Source organism: Labeo rohita, chromosome 1 (genome assembly GCF_022985175.1).
Source record: "Labeo rohita strain BAU-BD-2019 chromosome 1, IGBB_LRoh.1.0, whole genome shotgun sequence".
In the NCBI taxonomy this organism is placed as follows: Eukaryota; Metazoa; Chordata; class Actinopteri; order Cypriniformes; family Cyprinidae; genus Labeo; species Labeo rohita.
The window spans coordinates 41,407,430-41,430,110 of NC_066869.1; the positions used below are offsets into that span (position 1 = coordinate 41,407,430).

The following is a 22,681-nucleotide window of genomic DNA, read 5'->3' on the forward strand; positions in this document are numbered from 1 at the left end:
ATACATCACAGAGACGTCTATATGACGTCTGCGTTTACATCTGGAAGACGTTTTTTTTTTAGAGTGTTTGGTCATCTGCAATGTGTCTACAGGACGTTTCCTATCAGATGTCAAATAGAGGTCTACTAGATGTCTTTAAGATGTATATGATTTAGAATGTATGTAAAACCGACATCTTACAAATATCTGCCAACTTTTTAAATTTGAAGATCGGGGTAAATTTTACTTATTTTGTCTTCTGGAAAACATATAAATATCTTCTGTAGCTTCTGATAGGCAGTACTTAAAGAAAAAAATATATACATTTAGGCAAAATAAGAAAAATGTACACATCTTTATTCTGTTCAAAAGTTTACACCCCTGGCCCTTAATGCATCGTTTTTCATTCTGGAGCTTCAGTGAGCGTTTGAACCTTCTGTAATAGCTGCATATGAGCCCCTTAGTTGTGTTCAATGTGAAAAGATGGATCTCAAAATCATACAGTCATTGTCGGAAAGGGTTCAAATACACAAAAATGCTAAAAAAAAAAAAAATTGTGAGACTTGAATGATTTTTCTGAAGAACAGCAGGCAGTTTAACTGCTCAGGACAAACAAAGGACTCATGAACAACTATCACTAACAAAAAACACACCTGTGGATCATTCAGGTAACAACACAGTATTAAGAATCAAGCGTAAACTGGATTTTTATAAATTTAACTATTATTTTCTCTTGTTGACTATATGTAAACATCTATTATGTGTAATATCTTTTTCAGGTCAGTACTAAATTAACAATAACATGCATTTTGTATGATCCTTCTTATTTTGGTAAAATAATTAACATTTTGCAGATTCTGCAAGGTGTATGTAAACTTTTGACCCTCAACTGTATGCTACTATGGAAGAACAATGGTTAATTTTTAATAAAACTCAAACATAATGAACATAAATTTATATCTGCATCCTCAAGCTACTATACTGTCAACTCAAGCTACTGTCAAATGTGCATTTCTAAAAGCCAAAAAAATGTAATATTATTAATATTGCAGCCTGCACTGTAAACTGTGCTGAAGATACACATCATCAAAGTCAGGCAACACAAACCTGTTTAATGATTTAAAACAATATGACTCATTAGAACATGCAGAAACTAAGAAATAAATTTTTTTTATTAAGCTATTTCTTTTGTTAAGGTAAAATTACTGGAAAAGTGTAAAGTATTTAAAAGTGTGAAGTCTTTGTCATGTTCTGACCATAAAGAGAATTTAATAACACAATTAACGGTCTAATTTCTACAATTTCCATATAAAGATTCTCTAAAGATTCTCTTCGCCCATGTCTTTCTCTTTCTTAGACATGGATAACTTTGTTGAACTGGAACAGAGGAAAACGGTCTCTCAGGGAAGAGCCGCTGTCCTGAATCCTCCTGCTGTGACCAGTTACCCTCGCCCTCAGGTCACTTGGTTCAGAGACGGCTTCAAGATCATTCCTAACCATCGAGTGTAAGTTGCCATTTCGACATGTATGAGACTTGTTCTGTAAAAAGATCAATGGATATTGACAAAAACCTGCATTATTTACTATGTAAATGGTTTTGTCTAAAAAATTGACACTTGTGTCATCATTTACTGACCCCCATCATCTGTTTCTTCAAACCTGTATGACTTTTTTTCGATAAAATATTGGTCTTTTTGGTGAATATTCTGCTCAGTAGATTTAGAGCGAATGAGAACTGGAGCTGCCAAGCTCCAAAATAATAAAAAAAAGCTCCATAAAGTGACTCATGCGAGGAACAGACTGAAATCTAAGTTGTTATTCTCTGAAAGTCATCATTTATGTCTATTTTTGTTTTCCTCAGAAGAAGGTAAGTCATGTTAGAACATGGTGATGAATTAATGATGACAGAATTAAATTTTTTAAGTGAATTAATCATCAAGATCAATACATATCGACACCAGCCTGTTTAAATTCATTATGTAAATGTATTCCTAACACAATAATCTGTCAAAAGTCAGTCAACCTTTGTCTGTACACGTCTGTACACACACACGCACACACATGCTTGCATTGAAGACAGTGTTACATCAATCACTGTCTACACTGTCTTTAGACCGATTGCATCAGTTGGGCCCCGCAGCAATGATGTGCTTTATGACATTCATTGATTCTCTAAATGAAAGCGGCACGTCCTGCAGTTGTTGACGGCGCGCTTCTCGTTCTTGGATTGTTAGTAGCAGGGTCGACACGTCTGCTCATCAAGCTTTACTGTCAGCGTCACGGCAGCATCTGAGGATAGCTCACCTCGCCGGCTGTCAGTCAAACGGTTGTCATGGCACCTATGAGACGGTCTTCATTTCAAAGGCCACTCGTACGTGAAATGCGTTACTCTATCAAAGAAACGAGATCTAGAGGAGTGAGATAAATACTCATGTGTGTCCAACGAAGTACACCCACCCACGACTAGCACAGGGGTTGTGAGGAGAGTGCAAATTGTTTAAGCATAAATCTAACATAATGTAGAGTTTAGACTTAGAACTAGAAAAATAAACTGAATTCAGCATATGTTTTCTGAAAACAAATCTGAACATCCTATACAGTTGTGCAAAATTTATATTGGTTGAAGGAAATGGTAATTCTGACATAATTTATTCACCCTTTGTTGTTCCGAACTCTTTTTATTTTATTTTATTTTTGTGTGTAAGGAATATAACACTATATAACAAGTTTTAAGATTTTAGTTTTTAAGTTTTTTTTTTAAAATGTGGGAGTATATTTAGAGAACATCTCAAGTCCGTAAGAAAATTAATTTTGAACTGTAATGCAAAATGTTTCTTACTTTTTTGTTACATTTGTAAATATGGAGGTATTTCAACCCTCTTGTCAGCTTTCCGATGTATTTTTTATTTTATTTTATTTTATTTTTGTGTGTGTGTGTGTGTGTGTGTGTGTGTGTGTGAGAGAAATATAACACTTTAAGTTTTAAGATTTTAGATTTTTAGTTTTTTTTTTTTTTAAATGTGGGAGTATATTTAGAGGATATCTCCAGTCCGTAAGAAAATTATGGCTTTAGATTTCTTATTTTATTTTATTTTATTTTATTTTATTTTATTTTATTTTATTATGTTTGGGGAATATAACAGTTTCTGTTTTAAGATTTTAGGTTTTTAAAAAATGTGGGAGGCCATTTTATTTTTATTTATTTTTATTGTTTTTATTTTTATTTTTATTTGTGTGAGGAATATAACAGTGTGAGGAATATAACAACAAAAGTTTTTTAAAAAATTAACAAAAAGAGACATGAAAAACTAGAGATTTCCAGAGAAAAAATAAATAAATAAAAAAACAGCCGTTTATGTTCAGGTATAATTTATATCTAGTTTGGTAGTTTGGTTTGTGTTTGGACTATAAATTGAAGCATGTGATTTCTATAAGAGTGCTGAAATCTGTCTTCTTGTTGCTCTTATCTGCATGAAATTTCATTTCCATGTTCACTCTTTCCTCTTGATTACTCTTTGAACTTCCGATCTCAAGACACGCACTCCTTTTCCCTTCATCTAGCTCTCTCTCTCCATTTCTCCCTCATTTGAACGTTTTTTTGCTGCTGTTTTCTCTTCCTACTCTGCCTGATTGTGATAATTGAATTGGCTCTTTGGTTCCATAACATAGCGGAACATCATAGAGTGGACCACAGCGTCATCAGGCTTTCCAACCAAACATGCACACACATATTTGACAGTTGTCACAAATGTTCTCAGACTTTCATGTTAAGAAAAACAATTGAGCGAAACATACTGACCAGATTTGGCTCACTGCAACCAGTAGTTCACAAGTTCTTTGTGTAACTTGTTAAGTTTCTCCACTGGCATCAGACAGGGCTCTAATTGTAATCGTTATTTTTAAGCATGTGGCCTCATAAGCAGCAGCATCAGATCTGCCTGTGGACAGGATGTTGAGCAGCTGGTGTCCTGGTGGTGACACTATAACCTGAAGCTGACTGCTCTGAAGCCTGCAGTGGTGATTGTGGACTTAAAGAAGGACACACAAACCCCCACAACCCTGAACATCAGTGGCTCAGCTGTCAACACCGTTGAGTCCTTAAGTGCGCCCTTAAGTGGGAAGCAAACAGTGATACTGTTACAAGGAAGGATCGACAGAGGATGTATCTTAAGTGACAACTGATGAAATTCAGTCTGCCATAAGCTTATATACGATAGTCTTTAGGTGCACTTTCTTCATAATGGTTAACAGTTTGTTACAGGTCCGTCAATGTACACAAAAACACAAACTGCGCTTCAGTTCAAAGTAGCAACTGTAAGAAGCTTGTCCTTCCTCCCTTCTAATTGGTTGTCATTTTAAAACTGACATTGATATGTGATTTGCATCAAAAGTTTATATATATAGTTATATAGTAAGTAACTGCACAATTACAGTATCTTTAACAATTTGCACTACTGTTCAAAAGTTTGGGGTTGATAGATTTTTTTAATATTTTTTTTAGAAAGTCTTTCATGCCCAGCAAGGATGCATTTATTTAATAAAAAAATACAGTAAAAATAGTAATAAGGTGAAATTGTATTTTAAATAATTGTTTTCTATTTTCATATATTTTCAAATGTAATTTATTCCTTTGATGCCGAAGCAGAATTTTCATCAATGTTGAAAACAGTTGTGCACTTAATATTTTTGTGGACGCTGTTTTTTTTCATGATTTGTTGATGAATAGAAAGTTCTATTTATTTGAAATAGAAATCCTTTGTAACATTATTAATGCCTTTACCTTCACCTTTGATCAATTTAATGTGTCTTTGTTGAAAAAGTAATAATTTCTTTAAAAAACAAAAAGTTAATAAAAAAAAAATAGTGCAACAATATTATTGTAATTTAAATAATTGTTTTCTATTTTAATATATTTTCAAATGTAATTTATTCATTTGATGAATAGAAGGTTCTATTTATTTGAAATGTGTCTTTGTTGAATAAAAATTTCTTAAAAATTAAATTAAATTAAATTTTAAATTAAATTAATAAACAAATAAATAAATAAATAAATAAAATTCTGTTGCTAACCCCAAACTTTGATATATTTTACATTTTTGATACATTTCTATTCATATTAAATTAGCAGTTTATGATGTATTACACTGTAAAAAAACAATTTGTTGAGTCATCTTAAAATAATTTGTAACCTGGCTGCCTTAAAATTTTAAGTTCAGTCAACTCAAAAAAAGTTTATTCAACTTGAAATGTTAAATTATACTAAGTGACAGCTTAGATATTTGAGTTGAATCAACTTAAAATTTTAAGGCAGCTGGGTTACTTACCCATCTGTTAAGTTTAGCAAACACAAATATCTAAGTTGTTACTTAGTACAACTTAACATTTCAAGTTAACTAAACTTATTTTAGTTGACTGAACTTAAAATTTTAAGGCAGCAGGGTAACAAATTATTTTAAGCTGACTCAACAAATTGTGTTTTTTATTTTTTACAGTGTAGGTAAGAATATGAATTCATAATGAACACAAGTATATTTAAACATTAACCTACATTAAATAATCCCTCATTAGCTAAAGTAAACAAACTGTACCTTATTGTAAGTGTTGCCAAGTGTTACTTTATTTATTTATTTTTTAACAACAATGCTTGCACCAGCAAGATTTAATCCACAGGCTAAAAAAACATCCATCTGCCTGTTACTTATATACACCAACAATTAAAAAACGGCACAGATGGAACATACACCCCCTTAGGAAGACAAAAAATACAATGAATGCAGCCCACCTTGCCTCCAGGATATCTACAGGGTCCAACAATACGCCTTCATACACGAGTCATCACCTCTTTGAAACACTTTCGTAATGATAAACACAAAAATAACCATGCACAAGAACAGTAACCGTCATTAACAACCAGACAGCAAAAACCAGACTGCTAAATGCTTGCTGCTGTTGCTATTGTAGGCTAGAGTTTACTGCTGAAATTCAGCACCTCCTTTACTTTCCAGGGCACACAATGTCCTTCATTCCATAAACGTCTCATTTTATCCAATGACCCTGCAGGAACCTTGAGTATGTGCACTGTGCAAGCTATATAGTTGCATATTTGACCAATTTTCAGCATATTGTATGTTGCTTTAGATGTACTATTTTCTATGATGAACATGACTAAACAATATTCAATATGCTTTTCTTCTCTCTGCCTTTGTATTTCACATTCTGCATTCTTTTTGTGTGGATAGGTATGTTTATTGTGATCTTGGGAGCAATTTGACAAGTCAAATTCCATCTAAGTACAGTTTCCTGGCTTGTAAACTCAATTTGTCATTTTCTGTCTGTCTTCTCTATGGTGTCTCTATTCTTCTGTTTTCCCCTGTTGTCACCACCTTGTAATAATTTCACGTATTTAATTATCTGCACTCAGTGTGTATGGTTTAACTCATTCACTGCCAGAGCTACAGTTGGTATATTTCTAAAGAAAATAAAAATGTGTGTTTTTTTTCTGCTCCACTAACGGGAACAAATCAGAATCAGGAAAGTAATTATTCTATCCAAACAGGTTTTCACCTTCCACATCTGGCATTTCTAAGCGGGCATTCACAGAAGAACGCGTTTTCACATTCCACTCCACAGATTTTTCACTGGCTGTTTAAACTGTTGCTCTCAAGTCTTTTGCGCATCTTGCTCATAAAGCAGCATTCCAAGAAAGCAAGTGCTTAAATTAATGTTTTAAAAATGCTTTTTTCATTCCACTACCCTTGCATTTTTTTAACCCATTTAAAAATGCAAGAAATACCATTGGTTGAGCCAGATGTTGACGTGTTCGGCTGCTCAGGCAAACAAAATGATGTTTGGAAATGTCAAAAGTAGACAAGGGCCAAGGAGTTGACTAGTTAGCATTGTCCAGTTGTCCTCTGCTGGTTCATGCTGTAACTGAACCAACTGGAAGCAAAAAAACATATTTTTCCATTTAAATTAAGCTGTCTCTTGTGACACTGTTGCAAGTAAGTTATAAATCACAGATGTTTCATTATAATAAAGCAGACAAGGGGACGAAATTTGCCTAGTTAAAGGTATAGTTTTCAGACGAATGCAATCCGGAGTTATATTAAAAAATGTCCTGGCTCTTCCAAGCTTTACGATGGCAGTGAATGGCTGTTGAGATTTTGAAGTCCAAAAAAGTGCATTCATTCATCATAAAGTATACTCCACATGACTCCAGGGGGATTATAAAGGCCTTCTGAAGTGAATCGATGTGTGTCAGAAAAATATCTATATTTAAAACTTCATATACCGCAATCTCAAGATTCATATAAACTCCTGCCCCCAATTAATTATTATGGGTTTCTTCCAATATTTTGTGCATCGTGAACAGTGAGATTGACCTGCCTGCTACAGTATTTTCTCCTTTTTATGTCCGTCTTCAGCTGTTAACGACCTTTTACAAACTAAATATAATAATAACGTAATATTTCCGCACAAATGACATTTTGGAACACGAATGTAGTGCAGTGAATGTACGACTTGCACGGGCCATAGAGCAGTCCATATTGTCCAGTCCTGTAATAGGTGGTAAACATCCGTACGATCCGCCTCTGGTGTCGCGGACTGATGACCCGACAGTTCTTCCTTCTATTTCTTATCCCGGCATAGTGAATTACTTTCGTTTCTTCGTTTTTTCGCCAAACCTATACGCGAGTTTCGTTCGGTTCAATGGCATTGTTTACATTTAATGCCGCCACAATGGCCGACTTCCGGATTGATGACGTAACGTGAAAACACTCTATACTCCATACTGTCAAATCGCACATCGTTAAAACATTTACGATATTATCGCAGATGATATATGTCGCACACTCCTACAACATATACAGTAAATCAGAAGCATTTCATCATAGTACAATAGATGTTTTTAAAAGTGATAATTTTTAGTGGCTCTGTAGGGGGACAGTTATTCAAAAATGCCTGTTTAACTACCTGTGAAGCACAAAAGAAGTTATGTTTTTTGTTTTTGTATGTCAATGCGGTCTAATGAATTTTAAACAGTTTTGGAATGACATGAGGATGAACAAATGATAGCCTACTTTTCATTTTTGGTTAAACTATCCACTCAAATGTGTAAAATTAGCTAAAACGAATCTAGAACATTCACTGTACACCATTAAATCCAGCCTGTGTGTGTTAGTTACAGGCCTGGAATATCTTATATTAAAAAGTTGAAGCTGAAAGTGTGAAAACATCCCATGCTGAGATTTTTCCACTGTGGATTTATTTTGGACTGAGTGCGAGACTTCTCTTTTTTTCATTTTCCCTTTCCCTTCCCTATTTTTCCCCTGGATGGAGAGACTGGAATTAAAGACTGTGAGTTCAAAGGGAGTTTTTTTTTTTCCTTACAGGAGATAGATTAAAACGCTTATTCTTGACGTTTTCATGTGGTTTCTCTCTTTCTCTTTCCCTGTCTGTCCTCTCGCTGTCTCTCGCTTGCCGTCTGACTTTATTTCACCTTGAACTCCATATGAACAACATCCAGTGCCCATTAAATATCTCGGAGGCTTATCTTTTTCTCTATCTCTCTTGTCTTACCGCTTGTTTGCTTGTCTGATTCACATTTCCTGCCCTAAAAGCTCTGCCATATTGAAGTCAGAGTATGGGTTGTTTAGTTCCTAATGGTTCCTCCTCTTTCACCTTGAGTCTGTGTATGCGTACATGCATTAGTCTGTAAAAGTGTCCAGTAATCAAAATGAAGCCGCTCGCTGAAATGTCGACAAAAGAACTCTATATATTTAAATGTGAACAGTCACCCATGACTGGACTTTATTGACATTACACGGTGTCTCATGCATTAAAACACTGAGCTCCTCTGTTTGAAGATTACTGTAGGCTTTGGCCACCGTTTCCGAGGTCTGCTGTTGCATCAGTATTTGGTGTGGAGAAACTGTGCTCATACATAAATGAGTAATGTCAAAGTCACAACTAATGTTTTTTTTCCCACTTCATCATCTTCTTTGTCATTATTTGAGTTGTTACAACATCATTTCTATTTTCAGATGTCATTTAAATTATTGAGGTTGAGTTGAAGTAGTGCTGAAAGAGCTGGCTAACAGCAGCCTTGCAGTGTGAGATCCCAAGAGTATAATTCCACCTGGAGTTTTCACCACGTTTTATGGTTATATAATGGAAATTATAACTTCACCATGAAAGTACTGTAAGCAGAGACTCCTGTACTGTGTAGTTAAAGGGACAGTTCATTCAAAATGAATTTTCTCATTATCTCATCCTCATGTCGTTCCAAACCCGAAAGACTTCCGAATGTTCCTGAATATTCTTCCATGGAACATAAAAAAAAAAAAAATTGAAGACAGGAAAAGTGCTTGTTGCTCTTTTCCACACAATTTCAATTGATTTAAAGCTTCTGAAAACCACATAAAACTGCCATTAAAGTAGTTCTTACAACTTGCACACTACTTAGACAATTAAATGGATTACACAATGGCCTTAAATGAAAACAACAATAAATACATGTTGATTTTTTGTTATTAAGGCTGTAGGGCTGTATAACTATAATTGCATCCTGCTTGTTTATTGGTTTCAGATGCCTTTTAAAAATAATAGATTTTTTGTTTTTAATTTGGTCTTCCAAACTAAAATGTCTGTATCATCATGTTTTGCTATAGCTGTTGGGTAAACAATAAAACTATACTTGCATAATTGTAGAATACTTATTTATTTATAATTTATATGTTTTGAGGCAAAATAATGGTTATTTTGTGTTACCCTTTTAAATTTAGCATTTTCATTGCAGTATCAGGGTTTCAAGCACATATTAAAAGTACAAAATCACTCATCGTCTCAAGTGTCTTTTGTCGTTAGAATCCTTGGCTCATGCCGGACAAAATGTACGCAGATTCGATCGTGAGCCTGACAGAATTTTCAGGCCTACTCTTGCAAACCAGTCCTAGTTTTTTCGCCCGATCGGAACCAAACCAGTACAGAAAGATACTCTGGAGAGTGAATCTCAATAATTATAAATAATAATAATAATTTCAACTCACTGCTCACTGCCATTTTAGTAAAATGCCTATAACTACTGAACGGAATGACATATGTCCAAATATGTCAAACTTAGAACACCATACGTAAGAGCTCAATCTGAGGTCACAGGGAAAAAATTGATGTTAAAAAACCTACTTTGGCTAACTAGTCCTAGGGTTTTCGCTCAATCTGAAAAAAACGAATGCAATACAATTTCTTTGGACTCTCTATGCTAATAATTATCAAAAAAAAGAGATGAAATTTACCCTTTGGGAAGCTTTAACGTGGTCACTTAGAAAAGGGGCCTGTCCGAATTTACCCAAAATCCTATAAAGCTTAAATGAAAACTCAAAACTTACGAAACCTGCTGAGCATGTGAGACAGATGATTCTAAACAAGCATGCAAAATTTGAAAGGGATCGGACCACAGCTGGCGCTATTACAGGCATAAACATGATATTTCTTTGGTAAATTACCTGGTTTTGCCAAAAATGCTTTTTTAAATCAATAATTTAGGTGCTTACAGGCTTGCTAAATAATGTCTGTTTTCATATTTGCATAAATGCTTTAAAGTGCTTGAACCCTGGTAATCACTGCTTGCAGCTATATTATATATTTTTTCTTAGAAGCCATTAAATAGCCTGTAGTATTTTACATTTTAAATACACATATTTAATAAATTTTTCTTTCTTTTAATCATGTGCCAAAAAACAAGTTCTCATTGTGACAGCTCTGCTCAAGTTCGTGTATATTTTTTATATTATTTGATTTAAAGTTGATATGTGTTAGCAGGTGTCTGTATTGTTCTTCTGTTTCCTTGTACTTTACTTTTAGAAAAGGCCTTTCAGTAACGGTCTGTTTCTCTCTGGAGTTCTGACAGACAGGATTGTAATTTTGTTCGGCTTTCTGCAGGTCTCTGGGTGTGGCACATCCAGTTGTGGCGGTGACACTTCAGTTACGGTGACTAAAGTGTGGAGCTCTTAGTGCTTTTAAAAACTTGCCTCATATAAAGGTGTGATTGTGTCATGTGTGTGTGAAAATTTGAAAGCGCTATTGACGTTTTTCACAAGAGCACTATTGAACACAGGCCATAGAGGAACATGAAAGCCCACTCTCCCATCTTTCCTTATTCATTTTGTTGTTTTTCCTTAGCGAGTTATTTTTTCCTGTCCTCGAGAGAGATAAAAATATCGGTTCAAAAAGCTGCAAAAGCCTCACATAATGTAAGTGGACGTGTGCGCGTGTTTGTGCATGTTCATTTTTCATTGTGTCCAGCGACGTATTGATTTGTGCATGTGTGCTGAAAGGAGTAATTATCAAGTTGCCCTCTTGTCGATGAGACCATCCAGAACTAAAATAATAAAATGCTCATGTGCTTTCATTAGTACTTTACCTTGCACAATTTTACAAACAAGCCAATTGATTTGGTACAGGTCACCCTGAAAATAGAAAGGAAATTAAATCGTAAGTGGACAGTCTTGTTGACCATTCTTAAGTGTATTTTGTGTGTTTCTCTTTTGATTTCAGAGCAATAACACTGGACAATCAGCTTGTGGTTTTGGGGACGGCGGCAGCAGATGCGGGTCGGTATTACGTACAGGCTGTTAACGAACGAAATGGGGAAAACAAAACCAGCCCTTCCATTTACCTGAGTATAGCAAGTAAGTGTTTAAGCAGCATTGAGATATATATATATATATATATATATATATATATATATATACATATATATATACATATATAACTGCTGTTCAAAAGTATGGGATCAGTAAAATTGTTTATGTTTTTAAAGAAGACTTTTATGCTCATCGAGGCTGCGTTTATTTGATTAAAAATACAGAAAAAACTGTAATATTGTGAAGTATTATTGCAATTTAGAATAGTGGTTTTCTATTTTAATATACTTTAAAATGTAATTTATTCATGTGATGCAAAGCTGAATTTTTTAGCATCATTACTCCAGTCTTCAGTGTCACATGATCTTTCAGAAGTCATTCTAACATGCTAATTTATTATCAGTGTTGGAAACAGTTGTGCTGCTTAATATTTTTTTGGACTCATGATTCATTTTTCAGGATTCTTTGATGAATTAAAAGTTGAATAGATCAGCATTTATTTAAAATAGATTTTTTTGTAACAATATAACAGTTAAAAAGTTAAAAAAAAAATTGGGGGCAGTAAAATGTTATTCTTTCTTTTTTAAAAGAAATTAATACTTAGTAAGGCTATTTAGCAAGGATGTGTTAAATTGATAAAAAGTCATAGTAAAGAGTTTTATTGTCAGAAAATATTTCTGTTTTGAATAAATGGGTTTATTTTGGACAATGTGACACTGAAGACTGGAGTAATGATGCAGAAAATTCAGTTTTGCATCACAGGAATAAATTCTATTTTAAAGTATAAAAAAATAGAAAACCATTATTTTAAATTGTGATAATATTTCACAATATTGCTGGTTTTTCTGCATTTTTGACCAAATAAATGCAGCCTTGATGAGCATAAGAGACTGGTTTAAAAAACATTAACAATCATACTGATCCCAAACTTTTGAACGACAGTGTGTAATTATATGATACATATATGTTGGAAATGTATGTAATTTTAATACAACTTAGATCTTCCATTCAAATAGCTCAAAAGTCATTAAAAAATTAGGGATCAGTTAATTAAAACTTAATTGTTATATAATTTAACAGATCTTTAGTGACTATTTGAAGTACAGTTAAATAGTGATTAAAAGTCATTAAACTCCACAATTCACAAATATATATTCAGATTTTATTAAATGCTTATCATTAAGCATTGTATGGTTGTTAATGACTTGATAATGAAAGTTATTTCATCTGCTAATGAGTAAAATGTTGCTTAGAATTAATGCAGATATTTTGAGGGTTTCCTTATCATCTCTGTCAAATGAAAACGTTTGTGATATTAAGAATCTTATCACTTAAATATCACAGCTGATGCACTAAACAGGCCTATCAGGGACTATGATGTTAAATGTTATACAGTTACATGGATTTGTAGGTGGTCAGTGCCTGTATAAAGCAAAATTATATACGATTAGATTTTGGGTTCATATGGTGTGTGATTAAACTTGTAATGTGAAATATTTTTTACGTTGTTCTCATTCCGATCAGCTCTCTGGGGCAAAATATTGACTTTTTTTTTTAAGTGGGTGTGCTTTTAAATTAAACACATTGACCCTCTCATTCACCTTTCACATTTTCAACCATCTCATTTCTCTGTACTGTCAATATGCTTGTAGACACACTAGCGTGTGTTGTGTGGCACATTTTGTAGTTTGGTTTTTAAAGGACATTATTTTTGTCTTTCCACTGGGAGTAAAGGAGAAGGTTGTTTTTGCTCCTAATTAAAGATTTTTTTTTCATACCTTTCGGTTTAAACAACTAGCTACTTTTTAAAGCAGAATGACACACCATGCAGAAGACCTTTATACTGTAAATTTCATTTCAAATGAATGCAAAACTAAAGGAACAAAAAGGCTAAGGAAAGTGTTCAATGTGAAAATCATCTACTTAAGTCTTTAGTTTCTCCGCAGTGTTTTAGGGGACAAGAGGTTTACGACTGTCAGTCAAATCCACCATTTGAAAAATGGCATTTTTTCTAATCAAAAATTTAGAGAAAAGGAGATGTTGAAAGCAGTTTAAAGGATCTGAAATTCCACAAACAGAGTGTTGAGTTGAATGAATATGACAAGGACATAAGAAGGGGAAAGAACAAAGAATGACGAGTAGAGAGCTGACAGCAGGAGGGATTTTAAAAAAATCACTGCTTTTTAATTGATTCATTTAAATTATTTTTATGTTTTTGTATTGACCTTTAAGAAGTTTTATGAGCTTTTTAGGGATTTTTGTTTATTTGTCCATACTGGTATGGGAGCTTTTTGGAGGGGGCATCTCTTCGGTTGCTGGTATATTAAAATTTCAACAGGAACACAGCAGGGCTTTTATAAAAGAGGAAGTACTTGCCAATATTTGAAAGGGGCCAGAGCCTTCTGTGTGATGTGTTTGTTGATATTGGGGTTTGTGGTGTAAAATGTGTGCTGAAGATAGATAGGACAGCATAGGAATGGATGTTTGGAAGGGATTCTAGTTCTAATAGAAATAGAATTAAACTTAATTTAGTAAATGAAGCATTGAGTCTTTCGAGATCATATGCCTTTGTTGAAGTAATAGTGGATTAATGCAAGGTTTCTTGCATTGTATACTGCAATTCAAAAGTTGTCAAAAAGTAGGAACATTAAGATTGATTGATTTTTAAACATTAATACTTTTATTCAGTAAGGAAGGAAACATTAACTTGTTAAAAAAATGACAGTGAAGACATTTATAGTGTCTATATTTCTAATAAACATTCTAAATAATCTTCTAAAGAACCCTCTAAAGAGTTCTGTTAAAAATGTGTCATGGGTTCTACAAAAAAAAATTAAGGATTAGTTAACTTCTATTTACAGATAATTTACAGACAAGACAAGTATTTGTGGTTAAACAGTGTATAAATATTAATTTATTTAAGAAAAGCACAGATTGTTTCGTTAGATAATACCCTTATTCCTGAAATGTTTTCCTCAAAAAACATAATTTCTTTACAACTGAAGAAAGAAAGACATAAACATCTTAGGTGACAAGGGGGTGAGTAAATTATCTGTACATTTTTTGTTCTGGAAGTGAACTAATCCATTACAACAGTTTTCAATATTAATAATGATAAGAATTATACTTACACTTACATTACTTACATTACATTTCTGAGCAATGACTGCTGAAAATTCAGTATTTCCGTAACAAGAATATATTATGCTTTAAAAAATATTGACATAGACAACAGTTTTTTGTAAATAATTCAGCCTTGGTTAGCATAAGAACCTTCTTTCAAAAACATTTTTTAATCAAATGTAAATTCATGTTCCAGTCACATTTTCTTGGTTAAATAAACATTACTTACACTATTCACAGCCATTTTAAGTCTTATTTTTAAGTAACTAAGTGGTTATGTCTAAGTGTGTGAGTTGTTTACTTACTTTTTTAAATTAGTCTTACCATTAACGCCATTATATTGTTAATTCAGACTGATTCGCGAACGCAAAATGTGCACAAACACAAGAGGCGGACACAATCATATCGTGATGGAGGCATTGCCTTCTCTCACGTGACTTTCCAGCATTCATTCTCAATTACTCCCCACCGAACTGACAGCGTGCTTTAGGGAGTCTGTTAAAACTCAGTGGGATCGGGGGAGGTGAGAAAGACACGGACTCCCGCTGTAAGTTTATCTGCTGGTGTCGCTGTTGGACAATGTTTTTTTAGAAAAGCGACTGATTTATATGTTTTTTAATGTTATATTTTATAATATTGCCCGTTGTTTTTTTTTAAACTATGAATTTCTCTTCCAAAAATATTATATCACATAATTAAAAAATATATCTGACTGAATACTAGCACATACTGCAGATACTACTTTTGACATTAACTGACACACAACATGCTCTCATTGCAAATATATATCAACATTAATGTTAATATTTTAAGGCATGTCCCGGCAGTGTTCAGGTAAAACCTATACTCTACTGGATACGAGACAGGTGGCGTCATAAAGTCAGGATGTTAGAACACCGAACCTTGAAGTTGAGTCTCATATGACTCGCACGCAGACCCTTCATAGTGTCACCGTGAGTAAGCACAACCGAATCGATGTAACCATGGAAATGACGGCTAGCATGTCACTTTATTTGACTTTTTCAGCGTCTCATGCTGTCTTCTGCAAGTATAAGTGTGTGGTTTCGTGTGTGACTCATCTCTCGACATGTTGTCTGTGGTGAAGTGAGGCTGAGCAGGAAGAGAGGGTATGCATCCATCTGGACCAGAGGATGGAAACCAGACGATGACATCTGGAGAGAGACAGACAGAGAGAGAGAGAAGCATCTCATTAATATTTGTAGGTGTTCGAATACGTAAATTGCGGTTTTAACACGCATATATTTAAATAGTTTAAATAGAAAATAGTTTAAATAGACACCGAAGTGTATAATATGAGCATGCTGATGGCATCTAACTATTGTATGTTTATGAATCCTTTGTGGAATTTTAAACTCATGCCATTCAAGGGTTGTTTTCACTGTGTTTAGAATAAATTACAATAAACAGAATGCAAAAAGCACAAATGAAATCACAGAGAGAATTTACAAGGAAAGGACAAAGCTAAGTCAGCAGATCAGACCATATAATATGGTTCATACTGTGATTTATTCCGTGCAAGTACAACCCACGGAAAAAGAATGTGCCTAACTGTAGTTTTAGGTTTTTTTCAGCAGCAGGTTGATTTGGCTTTGGTTGGTCTGTGGGCGGCTAATTCACTAATATGAGTTTCTTGTCAACAGTCCGTGCAGCCACTTAAACATTTAGAAGCATTTTGACAGTCTGTGTCTCTTTTTCGCCTCTTGTTCTCTCTGTTTACGTTGTTTGTTAGTGCTTGTGTGCCAGATGTTGATTATGCATGGTTTAAAACTAAATTCATCAGACACTTGTCCCTGGTGTCATATGCATTTTTAATTTTCACAGAATTCCTGCCTCTCCATGTGTCTAGAGATACCACTAGTACCTTTCTATCTCTCTTTGTCTTTGTCCCAGGCCTTTTTACTCTCTCCAACTGCATGTATACAATGCAATTTTTTAAGAGTGAGAATTGCATTTAAATGTGAGTTATTGTTTTTTTGTGTGCACACTACAAAATTAATTAGTTTTTTTAATGTCATTTTTCAGTTATTTCAGGGTTTTTTTTTTCAAGTCTCTTATGCTTACTAAGTCTGCAAAGTACAGTAAAAACAGTAATATTGTGAAATATTATTACAATTTAAATGAACTGTATTCTGTTTTGATATATGTCAAAATGTAATTTATTTCTGTGATGCAAAGCTGAATTTTCAGCATCATTACTCCAGTCTTCAGTCTCACATGATCCTTTGGAAATCATTCTTATATGCTGATTTGTTGTGCAAGAACCATTTCTTTTTACATCTATGTTTACAACACTTGTGCCGCTTAATGTTTTGTAGAAACAGTAAAACGTTTCTTTTAGGATTTTTAGAAACTTCAAGTAGACTACTTCTGATTAATTTAATGTGTATATGTTGAAAAAGGTATTCTTTTCTTAAATGCAATGCAATAAAATAGTAGTGTATTTTAAATTAAAGGAGAAGTCCACTTCCAGAACAGAAATTTACAGATAATTTACTCACCCCCTTGTCATCCAAGATGTTCATGTCTTTCTTTCTTCAGTCGATAAGAAATTGTTTTTTGAGGAAAACATTCACAAATTTTTTAATAAACTTTTTAACCTCAAACGCTCGTCTTGTCTCGTCTCTGCGATGCACATGCATAGTCTGTGTAATCCAGGTCATTACAGTTAGGGTATGTCGAAAAACTCTTTCTTCTTCAACGTCAAAATCGTCCTACATCGCTGTTTTACCTTTTTTGTAAAGGGCATTTGATCTTCTTTGCATGTTCACTTTGTAAACATTGGGTTAGTACTTCTGCAGCGATGTAGGATGATTTTGAAGTTGGGAAAGACAACGAGATGGGAGGTTTTTGAGTTCATGCAGACTTAGACAAGATGAGCATTTGAGGTTAGAAAGTATATAAATTGTCAGTTTGTTTCGAAAAATGACTGATCGTTTCGCTACATAAGACCCTTCTTCCTCAGCTGGGATCGTTTAGAGCCATTTGAAGCTGCATTTAAACTGTATTTTAGAAGTTCAAATTTGGGAGCGCCATAGAAGTCCACTATATGGAGAAACATTTGGGAATTCCTCAAGAAACATAATTTCTTATTGACTGAAGAAAGAAAGACATGAACATCTTGGAAGACAAGGGGATGAGTAAATTATTTGTGAATTTTTGTTCTGGAAGTTTCTTTTTTTCTCACCTCACTGGCAGACTGAAGTTTCTTCAGTGTGTTTTGTTAGTACCCATGTTATTTCTCTGAGAACATTACAGATTTCATCCTTTATCAGCAAAACCTTTTAAAAACGGCACCACTAACTGTGAAGACTGTAATCCAGACGAGTTTATTATTGTCCAAAACATCTAATCCTCAAGATTAAAACATATCCAGATCAGGATTAACACATCTGGAAAATTACATACTCATTAATCTTTAGATGAGATTTATGGCCAACAGTTATTTACAACCATCTCCGGATCTGGTGTTCGCTTCAGCCGCAGTGTTTATAAAAGGATCTTTTTTAATGTTTTTGATTAATCTGTAAGTATACAGCCCCGCTTTTCCATTTCAATCAAATCAAACTAAACCAAATGGAACGATTTGATGAAACGCAGGCCTGCTGTGATGGTGAGTGATGGGTGATGATGGTGTTATGGAACAGTAGGTGTTATGATGAAGTATACTAACATCAGAAGCAGACAGCAAAGCTTTATGTTGTTGCTGATCATGCATGAACGCTCAAATCAAATCTGGGAACATAAACATGTCTCAAAAGGCAATATGTTATTTATTTTCACTGATTCCATGAGAAAAACCATAAAGTATATGTAATTAATGATCTAGTTTGTTATATCTGCAAATCACCATCAGAGAAAATGCTTCTAGTTTGCTTTCTTTTCAAATTGACAAATTATTATGCTGCTAATGATCTAATCTGAAATTAAACTTTTTGTGAAGAAAATGTCAGGAACTCCACAGGTTTCTACAAAAACTGATTCATTTTATCCAGCATGATTTTAACACATCTGACCTTTACGAAGAAGTTAAAACATGGTCAATGTCACAAATTGGATCAGTGACCTATAATAGTGCAAAATCTTTGATATTTTTTATTTACGTTGTACATCGAATTGTTTTAACATTTTCAAACTCCCAGTTCTTTGCTTATATCCAGGTTTAAATAAAAATAAATCACAGATTTTCAATGTAAACCCTTTGTCCCCAGTGTTTCTATATAAATATATATATATATATATATATATATATATATATATATATATTTTACATTTTTATATAAAAATGGCATTCTTTATGCATTGTCACGCTTTTGCGATGGCTTTGTATGCCACAACTTATTTTTTTAAAATAGTGCTTTTATATTCATACTTCAATAGCTATGCATGAAATACATGATTAGCAATATAATATAATGATTATTGTATACACTATTCATATGTTTATAGTCTTTATACAGACCTTATTGATAGTGGTACCAAACATCTGATGTATAGCTGGTTCCTTTTAAGTATTTTATTAGCTATTTCAGCGTATTGCATCTTTATGTCTGCCTGCCTTTGAGTGTTTGTCAGGATATTCTCAATAAAAGGAGTTGACTTTGCTGTTGCTTTAGAAGGTGAAGTTTAAAAGACATTCAGTCTGTCGTTTCTCTTCAGGAGATCTACTGTATGTCAGTATCTATCACAGTCACTTTTAAACAACCTCCCTCCTCAAAACATTCACCACTGGAAAGTTTCCTCTCAATTTGTCTGTCGTAGATTGTTATTTGTTTTCCAACTTATAACAAGCTTCATTACATTTCAGATTGATATGCAGCTTTCCAAATCTCGTTCTCATTTCCTTGTGGGATAAGAGGATGGAAATACTGATTTCAGTCGATTTAATTCTAAGGCACGTTTATTAGAAAAAATAGAATATGCTTGCAAATTGGCTTTAAATAGCCCTGTTGCTTGTGGTCAGGACCATCGGTTAAAAATAAATATATAAATAAAATGTACTAAATGTTTTGATAGAGATGCAGACTTTTCGAAATTCCTGCTCCTTGCTAATTTGACAAGACCTGAATTTATGTATTAATGTAGAACAGAGGGCACTTGGTAGAAGGGAGATGATTTTTTACACATGTATTAATTTATTTGGAATGCCAGAAGAACACATTATTTTTAATTCGCTTCAGGAAATAAAAGACCTCAACCTGGAACCCCTTAACAAGGAGTCGTGCAATACCAGGTCTATCAAAACTTCTTGCCAACCTTCATTTTTTGACTGCCGGTTCTTTTTGACACACTGTGGCTTCTTTATTTCATAATTCTTTATTTGCGACTATGTTAAAGCACACTGGTCAGTATGTAAATGAGATGAGATTTGCGTCTGTGTTCTTTAATTTGCGCATTGTTAGTAAATCACCCGCAGAAATATCCCCTCCCATCAGTGCTGTTTTGGAATTGCGCTTTGGTGCTAATTTGCCCTGTTTAGTAAAACTGGCCCTTATACTAGCCCAAATAAAAAAAAATAAATAAATAAATAATCAAGCTCACTGAAGACAAAACAATTTGCACATCATTTTCTCACCCCCTTGTCATCCATGATGTTCATATCTTTCTTTCTTCAGTTGTAAAGAAGTTGTTTTTTAAGGAAAACATTTCAGCATTTTTCACCATATAATGAACTACAAAATGCAGTTTAAATGCGGCTTGAAACGATCCCAAATGCAGTTGTAAACGATCCCAGCCGAGAAAGAAGGGTCTTATCTAGAGTAACGCTTGGTTATTTTATAAAAAATAATACAATTTATATACTTTTTAATGCCATACGCTTGTTTTGTCTTACTCTGGCTGGACTGTTTTTGTTCCTGTTCATGACTGTAACATACCCTAACTGTCTTGAGTCAGAATACACAGAGTTCAGGGAGAGAAAGGCAAGACGAGTGTTTGAGATTAAAAAGTATTTAAATTGTATTTTTTAATGAAAATAACCGTTTCGATAGATAAGACCCTTCTTCCTCGGGTGGGATTGTCTTCAGCCGCATTTGGGATCGTTTGAACTGCATTTTGAAAGTTCAAAATCGGGCACCATATCAGTCCACTATATTGAGAAAAATTCTGAAATGTTTTCCTCAAAAAACATAATTTCTTTACGACTGAGGAAAGAAAGACATGAACATCTTGGATGACAAGGGGGTGAGTACATTATATGTAAATCTTTGTTTTGGACTTCTCCTTTAAATACATATTTATTCTTACTAAAGTTACAAAAGTGATTTAGTCACGAGCAGTGAGAGATTTTTCTCTTTTGTTTGATTAACATGAATGACAGACAGCAGGAATATTAGACTGCTGCCACTTTAAGAGCTACCCGGATTCAATATGCTGTTTTACGTGTTTTACTTAAACATTACTGTGTTTACGAGAATACTTACAAAGACAGGCATTTCAACACATACACATATGTTTAACCGTTAAAGGCCTATAAAGCATCAAAAATAGCTATACTATTTTCGATACTCCTGCGCTCTATGAGCGCTCTGACAGTGTTTAGAAACAGTGTGCACATATAGCGAAATAAGTTCTCTTATGCAGCTAATTGCATATTTAACAGCTTAAAATCATGTGTTTGTAAACTGCAATGCTTAAAAACACATGCAAATTAGGAATGCACAATTCCTAATTGGATTCCTAATTGGATTTTTGCCGATAACCGATATGCCGATATTTTTTCAACTAATTGTGGCTGATAACTAATGCCAATACCAATATATTTTGTTTGGAAACAACACCAAGTCTCTCCTGTGCGGAAATTATAAGTAAATTATTTTTAAATTTGGCTAGTTTTTAACAAGAACTTATTTAGTTAGAATTCTTAGAATTAAATAAACAATAGTGAAGCTTTTTTATAAAGACAGTACATTAAAGCTTTGAGAATAACTGTATTTAACTGAAGATTTGTGTATTTTACTTTCATTTGATTAGAAGTAGGCCAACAGCACCCCCTACAGAAATTAAAACTCCTAAAAATCCCTAATGCAAAAGTTTTTGTGACCATGTAGCACAGCAACGACACGTTAGCGTGTAACCACAAAATCTCTAACGGCTGACAAATGTCTACTGGTTAATCGTGTCTACCGGTATCGCCCACCCATAGTAGTGATGTATGAATCACAGCTCACACAAAAATCACTTTCAAACCAAGCAACTTCCGAATTTGCACAACCAACTTGAACCTGATGCGAAATATCCTCCGTCTTACGCAAAACTGATGATGACAGTGTAAAATTGCCAAATAACACTTTTATAACTGAACTCCTCAATATATTTTTAGAGCAGCTATACTTTTTTTTGCTTGTATACTTGCTCTGTACTGAGATATGAACATGTCTTCATTTCTAGTTCACTCACGATGTCCAATCATAGGTTATGCAATTAGCAGTTGGACATTTTCTTGTTTCACACCAGTGAGCTGTTAATTATTTTGTATATTTGACAGGCTATAATAGGCCAATCCTACAAGCACCTTGAGAATTGACGCTAGCGCGTGTGTTCATTTTTGTGTCCCCTTCCCATTCCTGTCCTCCTTGTCTGCATGTGTTGTCATGTAATAAAGTCCATCCTTGAAGACATTTGCTCACCTCGTTTTAACATGAAGGTTTTTTCCTGTCATTTTCAATTACAGGCGCAAGGCTGTTTGTTGATTCGGTGTGTGTGTCCGTCCGTCTGTTTGTGTGTGACCTCTGCGGGGTCTTGTCTTTGCCAGTTAGAACACGCAGGCCAAAATTTTATCTCGCAATGGCAGCCGACTCGCACAACATGAGCCAAAGTCTCCTTCAAGAGAATTAACCAAATCATTAGAGATAAAGAAAGAGAGGGGGGAGGGAGAGAGAGAGAGACTCATTAATGTATGAGTAGTTTACTGAAAG

General features: G+C 34.0%; 1 protein-coding gene across 1 annotated transcript in view; it reads left to right on the forward strand.

The window, feature by feature from the left end:
• The window catches only part of sdk1b (sidekick cell adhesion molecule 1b), a 259,703-nt gene that overhangs the window by 93,743 nt on the left and 143,279 nt on the right, over window positions 1-22,681 (forward strand). The window contains exons 5-6 of the mRNA XM_051116461.1: window positions 1,337-1,484; window positions 11,536-11,669. Of these exons, the coding sequence (XP_050972418.1) occupies window positions 1,337-1,484; window positions 11,536-11,669 (282 nt within the window). The remainder of the gene's footprint in view (window positions 1-1,336; window positions 1,485-11,535; window positions 11,670-22,681) is intronic.